Genomic DNA, 9006 nt, shown 5'->3' on the forward strand with positions numbered 1-9006 from the left:
TTTTAACTATAATGTCATAGCATCACTTCAGGTTGAAGTGTATTTGCAAAATATCAAAAAAGAAAAAATATCAAATATTATTAAAATATATAATATTATATTATTATTTAAATTTTAATATGACTAGTCTAATATAGACTCATTTAACTAAAAGTTGATATAATGGCCAAAAAGTAAAATTCTAACCAAATTTTAGACTTGGCAATAGCTAGGCCAATGTCAATGCTCTAATTAATATATTAAAAATTATAAAATATTTGAATTTTAAAATAAAAATGTAATACTACATACAGTTACTTTTATGTATTTTCTATGCAGCCCATTGATGTGATTGGTTGAATCAAATTTTTTTAATATTTAACTAATCATATCACTAAAATACGTAAAAAATATATAAAAATGACTACATATAAAATTTTTATTTTTATAATTCGCTCGGATAATATTTGTTATGGGACATATCGTGTCTTTACAGATTGAGAAATTATATTTGTAGTCGTAGTTGTGCAAGTGTCGTGCAGTCGCTTTGAAAAAAATGAATTAATATGGGACCTATATGAAAAAAAAAACTAACTTTTTAATCGTGGATCCCACTCTTTTTCAAAGCGATTACGCGGTATTTATAATTCCACGACTGTATGTAGCATTGCTTTTACAGATTACGTAGCATACGTGGTATTTTTTTTAAGGTACACGACGTCGTTTGTTTTTGGGTAAGCATGCTATAGAAAGTACCGAACTTGAAGCGTTGAAGGTGAGCAAAGCTGCAGAACCCTAACCTCGCCTTAAACCCCATATCCCTTCCTTCTATTGCAGGGCTCCGCGTACTGCGTACATTTCTCTCTTTCTCATAGTTAATCACGTGAACACAGAGAAATGGTGTGGTTTCAATGCGAAGATTGCGGAGAGAACCTGAAGAAGCCGAAGCTCCCAAATCACTTCAGGATCTGCTCCGCTAGCAAGGTCTTCTTCTGGCTTTTCCTTCATTTTCAAAATCCTAGTTCCTTCGTCTTCTGTTTGGTTGCAGGTACAAAGTAGAAACCGGAATGTGTGATATGATCCAAAGAATTTCATGATCCCATGAACGGTAGATCTACACGTAATTCCTAACATTGGAAATGGAACCTAAACCACGGGACTTATGTTCTCTACCCCCCCTCTCTTTTCTCAGGACGGATTTTTTTTAATATTTATTTATATTATTCTTGTTTGAATTGAACTTCAGCCATAACTTTTTTTTTTTTTTTTAACTTTGGTTAATCGTGCAGCTTTCCTGCATTGATTGCGGACAAACTTTCGGGCAGCAGAGCGTTCAGGGCCACACGCAGTGTATCACTGAGGCGGTGCGTGTCTCGTTTCTTATTTTTTCTTTTTTAATTGTCAACAAACTTGAGATCGATGCTTTCCTTCAGAGAAAAATCAATGCGTTGATTGCCTTGGTTGGGAGTGAAGTAGTGGATTTAGTCAATATCAAACATGGTTTTGGTCCGAATCAAATGATGAAAAGTTTGTAAATGGATAGCTCAGAATTACTTTGGAGATGTGTGAGCATTTGGTTTCTCAATGCGTCCAGAGAAAGTCTTGACGGTAGTTTTTAGGTGTTATGATTTTGGGTTTGCAATGACATTCCCTGCGTTAAAAAACTTGTGTGATTATCATGCAAAGTTAAGTACTTGAGTCTCTTATGCTATCTTTGAATGGAATATATCTGAAATCCCACGTATATTGAGGCATTTTCTATTATTGTTATTATTATTTATTTATTTTTTATGATGGGGGAACCACCCAATGGCAGAGTCTCACCTATGGAACCTAAAACCCCGGAGAGACTAGCACAGCAACCCACCGCCATGTCCTCCCACTTAAATCGTAGTTTGATCCTTGGAGGAATCAAACGTATGGCATGGGACTCATGCACACAAGTTTGCCCTTGCCACTATTTTGATAATTTACTTCTACATTGTGAGTTTGCAAGGGCCATATGAAATTATTTTTTCAGCAAAATGGGTTTAGCATGGGTTATGCCGAGGAGGGTGGTTGGTCTATTAGCTAGTTGGAGAGGGATTAGGGGGATACCCCAGATTGCAGCTGTGTGGAAGATGGCTCCCATTTTGTCTACTTTGTTGTCTTTGGAGAGAGAAAGGAATTACAGAAATTTTGAGTATCAAGAGCACTCTTTGGAAGAGTTTCAGTGTTTCTTCTGGAAGACTCTATTTATGTCGGAATTGCTATAGATTTTAATGGTCTCAACTTTCATGATTTCCTTGTAACTGTTGCTAGTTTCTAGCTAGGTGTAATCACATGTATACTTCCTATATACTTGAGCTATGCCTATTCTATATCAATGAAATATCTTATTACTTAGAAAAAAGAAAACTATTTTGATAAGTAACAAATTATGTTAATAAAAATAGAAACAGAGGAATTTATGTTTTGCTAACTTGGTTATAAACTTCGATGCATACTGCTATCTGGCTTGAGAATATCACTTGTTTGCCTTTGTTTTCAGGAAAAATATGGTCCAAAGGGCCAAGGGAACACTCCGACTGCTCCGACTGCCAAGCCCAACAAGAACTCAAAGCAACAACCTGATATTGATATAAATGTTGGGTTGTCAGAACGCCCACCTTGGTTTTGTAGGTTTGTTTATATATTTATGACCTTCTTATCCTGATTTGTAAGCATGAATTTTTAGCCATCAAACTGATTTGTAAGCATGACCTTCTTATCTTGATCTGAGTCGCCCCTCCCAAAAATTAAAAATTTGCCATATCGCAATGTTAACTTTTAGACTAAATTCTCATTTATTTGTGCACAAAATATCATGCAAAATTCTCTTTCTAATAAATAAATTTAGAGAGTATTGGAAGAACAGGGAGTTTAGTTGCAGAACCCAACAGATGACTTGTGGTTACTTCTTATGATTGGATCTGAGTTATTGTTTGTTGGATGCATTTCTGTATTTTCAGTCTCTGCAATACCAGTGCTACAAGTAAGCAAGCCCTGCTTCTCCACGCTGAAGGAAAGAAGCACAGGGCAAAAGCCCGAGCTTTCCATGCTAAAAAAAACCCACCTAAGCAGACAGAAGAATCCACTCCAGATGCACAACTTCATAGTGGTGACGCTCAAAAGGATGAATTGGTTGCCAATGGACATGCAAAGGAACCAAAACTGCCAGATCCACCTAAAGCTGACATTGTGCGTAACAACTTAGAATCAGATAAAGGAGCTGCTCCATCAAAGAAAAAGAGAAAATTTGAGGGATCTGTGAAGGATGGTTTAAGGAAAAAGACTAAGGATGATACCTCAAGTGACTTAGGTAATGGGGAAGTGATTCATGGTGAAAAAGAAGCAGCAGCAGAAACAAAGAGTCCATTGAAGGATGATGAGTTGGCAGAATCTAGCTCAGCCAAAGAAGATACCAAAGAGAAAATAAAGTGGAGGAAGTTGATCACATCAGCCTTGAAATCTGTATGTATCTTGAATAATATAGCTCTAATATCATTTTCATTTATTTTCAGTCCATTATGATCATTTAAATATTTTTACACTTTTCTTTTGCATGTGTATCATTATTCTCCTTAGCTAAACATTTTTAGCTTGCATATGCGATAAAATTGATAGCATAGAAGAGGAACTTCCCCAGTATGGGGACCAATATAAAGGCATAATGCAGAGTAGTTTCTAGGGCAATGAATTATGGGATTACATTTGTGTTCTCCGTAAAGTACACTCTTAGGTTTACTGATTATCTCTCGCTTGGAGGTAGAATCCTGATGGAGTTCTGAAGATGAGAAAACTAAGGAAAGTTGTTCTCAAGGCTCTACGGGAATCTGGCATAACAGAAGATGAATCCAAACTCATTGATATACTTGAGCACAAGGTCAGCCCACATCTAATGGACCGTGCTTACAATCTATTTTTTATGTTATATGGATATTGATTGAACCTTAACCAGGCCGCAATGATTTCACAATTTTCTCTTTTGATGCCAGATCAATTCAAGCTCCAGATTCACTATAGAGAAGAAATATGTCCATCTGGTGGCCAGAGATTGAACACATTTTTATGTGTAATTTCCCCAATCCAGCTTTTGCAGGCATTTTCTCTCATTTAATGAAGAATGAAGCTGAGCCGGTTCTCCTTTTGTACGTGGCTTCCATTTTCGGTTTAAATCTTCTGCTCGATAATGTTTTCGAAAGAAATATATTGATCTTCAATTTTGTCAAGAAAACAATCCATTTTTTGTACTGCCTTCTCAAGAGAAGAGTTTTGTGCTTTTTTGTTACGCATTTCTAGTAAATTTTTGACTTTGCATTTTCGAATTCCCTTTGGTAGTGGTCGTTTTCTCTCTCTATGTACTTCAGTTTGATAAATTCAGACACCCGACCACTCTGGGCATACGCAATAGTTTTCCAACGTCAGTTCTTGGGTGTAACCTACCTCTATTCATATTTCTCTGGATTTGTGATCTACTTACCATGTTTCGGTCTTTCAGGAAACATTTTGACCACAACCACAGAAGGAAAACTTTGGTAATTTTGATTCAAGCAACATATCCATTAAAAAAAAACTGTAGATGAAATTTGTTAGATGGCCATCACAACCAGTCAAAAAACGGAAGATTTTCAGTTTTTAAACCCTACAAGAGGAAATATGTATCCTAAACTTGGCTGCACCCTGATCTTAATGGCATCTATATTAGAGAGAGCCATATCTTTCTTAATCATCACCATCAACTTGGTAGACAAATCAGACCCATCATCGGGTTTCTTATACATGAAGACAGTAATGAAGTGGAATTATATATATATATATATATATATGTATGCATGTGTTTGGACCATGGACGAGCTTCAAATTAACTGTCATAGACATTTACCAGTTTGAAATACAAATTTTCTTGGCATCTATTACATACAAATGCAGAATCTTTGTGAAAAGGGCGTTTGGATTTTTATCATCTCATCTAGTCTTCAAATTTTTGGGGAGTATTCTATGAATTATATGCTTTTCCCCCCGTCTCTTGAGCCGTGTTATCTACATGTCCTTGCAATTCTAGTTCAATTTTGTGATGCTCACAATTTGCTAGGAACATCCCAGGAACAGAGTCGCAGTGGCTAAAAGAAATGAATAGCTGCTATGACCAGCAACACTACAGTACAAGCCAGTGCCTGCAATGACATTAACAAATTATACTACTTTTAAGACACATAAGAGAACCTTTGCAATTTGCACTGCATAAAACAAAAAGAAAAACAAATCAATCCATCAGCAGATTGGATGGTTATTTCTTTATATGAGAGAGCAATTTTATAAAAAAAATAAAATTATTGTTCAGATTTTGAGAGAGAGAGAGAGAGAGAGAGAGAGAGAGAGAGAGATTACAGCAATTGCTGAGGCTGCCAGCCCTGCTCGCTCCCTAGGATCCCTCCTGTAGTAATTTCCAAAATAGAGAATCGTCCCATAGTACCAAAGAAGTGGAAACACAAAACCTAAAAGAAATCTGTAACAAAAACGTCAAGCCATTAGATGATGAATAATAGTACTGTTGGAGGAGGAAGAAGGAACAATGTATACGTACGAAAACCATCCTATCCCACAGCCAAAGCATGGAAGGGGCTTGTCGTAAATCCCTAATTGGGATTCTTCCAGATCTCGAATGAGGATATACTTGCCCTTTTCACGCCCCACAGCATCGGATACTTGCCCTACCATAGTCATGAAACCTATCACTCGTCTGGACAAACATTTCGTAGAGAGACTAACTTGCTATTAACATTTTTGTCACATCAAAATTTAAGAGATCCCATATCTATTAAATAGGTAATATTCTTTTATACAGAGGTAAATTGAATATAACCGCAACATTTCTCAAATTTCCTCGTCGAGAGTGTATTTAGTCCAAGTTGGATGCATACCTTTAACTACTGAAATATATCGAGTGGTTGACCTCAAAAGATCAAGATGCTTATCAGAGACTGATCTCACCAACTCAAGGCCATTTCTGGTAGCCTCTGCAAGAAGTGGTGCCGATTTATAGTTAGTAAGTATTAACTGTTATATTTGCTTAATTTTTAATTAACCATGTGCCTGAATGACTTGGGATATTAAAGGTGGCAGAAGATTCATGTAGAAAGTCCACGATATGGACAAGGTAGCGTTTCAAGTAAGAAGTGCTGGCCTTCAAACATGTTTTATAGGGAGACATGCTGGCGTATACGAGTATAACCATGCTTTCTATATGGGTAAAAACATGAACAAGAACTAGAAACAAGAAGGGACCATATATCACCACTAATCTCTTTCCAAAGCAACAAATATTAATCTGCCTGATGACATTTGAGAATGAGTGCAAGGATAAGAAAATACTGATGATCAAGAGAAGTTGAGTACTTTGTTGATCCATTGTGTGAGAGATTTATTCTGCAGGTTGATGTCCTCTGTTTTGTTGCAACTCTAACAAGAACCTGTTTTGCAAGAATGAAAGAGCATTTTAAATTACGCAACTGTAATTATGCAAATACTCCACCTTGATGCAGAGAGAACAGAGAGACATAACTGAAAAGATGGAATCTTGAAAAAAGATGGGTTGAAATGATGAAACGGTTCACCAAATCTCTAGCATATTTTAGAAGTGAGTTATGCTATATGCTACACTCATCCCACTCCCATCACACTGTGTTGATGGCATCAAACATTAGACTAGCTCTTTTTTTAAAATAACAAGTCAAGAAATGATGGATAATGTCACGTTAACATAGTAGGATAAGAGTGGGATGAAGGTATGGTAGAGTATACAGCAATTTTATAACGGAAAGCTTCATTTGTTTTTTCTTAGTTGTTAAATGTAAACTAGGGAGGCACTTCCATAATAAAGCACAAGTGTCTCGATGGCATGACTCTTCCTTCAATAAAAAATGAACCATTCGTACGTGATGTGTGCCATAAGCATTTAAAGTGGGAATACCTAACAATGAGGTGTGACTTACTTTTTTTCATTTTCTGTGAATACATTAGAGAAGTACAGTTGTTTATTTATTTACAGTTTCTTAGGATTGTATCTTATAAAGGCACAGCACAAGTATAACCATGCTCCAATCAACAAGTAGAAAGTAGGAAAAATATTCAGAATAACTACCCAATTTGCAAGTGAGAGTGGGATAGTGCTTTCAATCTGCTATTAAGTTATAACTCTCATGCACTAAGGTGCTCGAACAAAACTGTATGGTGATGCCTATTTATTACTATCTAGTATATAATTAATAACAAAGCATATATCATTTTCTTCAATTATTTCGTTTAGCAGTTCTTCTTTGTACCTTCAGATCCTACATTGCTGACTACGGTGGCAATGCATAAAAATGAACACTGGATACATAAGTAGTAAGGCTTCCATGAGTCAACTTTGATCATTAGATACTGGCAGCAAGATCTAGTCCTATAAAGGCAGACCTTAGTTTAACTGCAGGTACATTAACAATGAAAAGAAATGGCTCCTTTTGTGGGATGAAATGAATAAATGCTTGAACCAAAATATGTTATTGCTATGGGAGCATGTACAATAACAGGGGATGATGATCAGTGCTGATTCTTACAGTTCTGTTCAGGAACTTGATAAGCTAATTTCTCTTGAAGACTATCCACCTCATCATCCGAATTCTCATCATACTCTCGTCATCCCATAATGTGGCATTAGATGATTGGAGACTATTTATTATATTTTACTTGTGAACGTATTATCTAATGCCACGTCATGGGATGATGAGAAGATAATGAGAAAAATGATGATGAATAGATTTTTTCATCCAGCTAAACCGGAAGCAGTTATAGATGCTATAAAAAAAAAAAAAAAAAAAGTAAAAAACCAGCTCGAGAAATCTGTCCTGAGGCTCTTAATTCAATGTTTTATAATAATCTTCCTATCCCAAAACCATCGAAAACCATGTAATTCCCTTAATATGGGGGCTATAAATACCACATACAAGCACAACAAATCCAATATCAGATCATAAACCACCCAATATCATTCAAAGATAACATAAATCAACCAAAGTTACATAAATTGCCATTACCCATCGACCATTGAGCAATAAGTTCTCTAAACTACATAAAATCAACAATATATCCAAACTTAATTTGCAATACCAAAAATACCCAGAAAATTATAACAGTTATTCCATCAAAACAATCGACAAATGAGAAATGGAATAACAGATCAAAACTTGCCTACGAAGAACAAGAACTGAGCGCTCTCTCCCTTGAGTTCCCGCTTCTTCCTTCAGATCAGATATATAGAAAGAGGTGACAAAAAGATGGAGTCTTCACCCAGTTTTGTCATGACAAACAAAGGTATCCCCTTGAGCATTTAAGAGCCGAAAGCTTACCAAAATTAACTCCCTCTGTCTTTAACATGAGAGAAGGTGCTCATGGTTAGCAAGTTTACTCGACTTATTAATTCTCTAGAAAATCACCAAAAAAAAAAGCAAAAAATCGAGGAGTTGTCGAACATCCGTCGTTTAGGTAGATACCTGAATCATGAAGGTTGATTGGATAAAAGCCACCAGAGACAACCATGCCCTCAATTTGACTTCTCTTTTTCTCTGAAATTCTAGATCTTGATTGGTTGCTGCTCAATGGGTGACCGAGAATTCCCGTATCCTCCAATTTCTTGTTTTTATATTTGCCCACTTATTGCGGGGATGGTACTTTGGACAATTATTCCATATTCAATACTATTCCAAGAAATTCCAAAAGATGTTTTGACAAAATAGAGTATATAATGTAATAATAAATGTATATAAAACTAAATATGATTTTTTTCAAAAGATTCCTTTCAAAGTTTAGAATATATCTTCAACTTGATAATAGTTAAATGAAATTTTTATGATGGTTATAAAATATTTTTTTTTATTGGTAATAAAATTTAAATAAAAAGGAATCGGCTAAATGGAAGTGATGATTTTTCTTTAACATTGATTAGAAGTGGAAATGGAAATAGGTAGT

The 9006-nt window shown here is 35.6% G+C and overlaps 2 protein-coding genes across 4 annotated transcripts; one reads left to right on the plus strand and one right to left on the minus strand.

Moving 5' to 3' along the window:
- Window positions 1-741: 741 nt before the first annotated feature.
- Window positions 742-4325, plus strand: LOC122304319 (UBP1-associated proteins 1C). Its single transcript, XM_043116513.1, has 6 exons — window positions 742-963; window positions 1269-1343; window positions 2510-2640; window positions 2970-3471; window positions 3770-3883; window positions 3996-4325. Exons 1-6 carry the CDS (start codon window positions 877-879, stop codon window positions 4056-4058), a joined length of 972 nt encoding a protein of 323 aa, XP_042972447.1. The 5' UTR covers window positions 742-876; the 3' UTR covers window positions 4059-4325.
- A 467-nt stretch (window positions 4326-4792) lies between these two features.
- On the minus strand, window positions 4793-8685 carry LOC122304320. 3 transcript variants are annotated; one of them, XM_043116515.1, is made up of 7 exons: window positions 8532-8685; window positions 8230-8406; window positions 6373-6470; window positions 5922-6017; window positions 5585-5711; window positions 5389-5506; window positions 4793-5237 (listed from the first exon to the last, which is right to left on the minus strand). In XM_043116515.1, exons 3-7 carry the CDS (start codon window positions 6407-6409, stop codon window positions 5205-5207), a joined length of 411 nt encoding a protein of 136 aa, XP_042972449.1. In that variant the 5' UTR covers window positions 6410-6470; window positions 8230-8406; window positions 8532-8685; the 3' UTR covers window positions 4793-5204. The 3 variants fall into 3 exon arrangements, with proteins under 3 accessions (XP_042972449.1, XP_042972448.1, XP_042972451.1); XM_043116514.1 differs by having other exon boundaries at window positions 4793-5174; window positions 8532-8684; XM_043116517.1 differs by having other exon boundaries at window positions 4793-5174; window positions 6397-6470; window positions 8532-8683.
- Window positions 8686-9006: the final 321 nt, after the last annotated feature.

This window comes from Carya illinoinensis, chromosome 3 (genome assembly GCF_018687715.1).
Source record: "Carya illinoinensis cultivar Pawnee chromosome 3, C.illinoinensisPawnee_v1, whole genome shotgun sequence".
In the NCBI taxonomy this organism is placed as follows: Eukaryota; Viridiplantae; Streptophyta; class Magnoliopsida; order Fagales; family Juglandaceae; genus Carya; species Carya illinoinensis.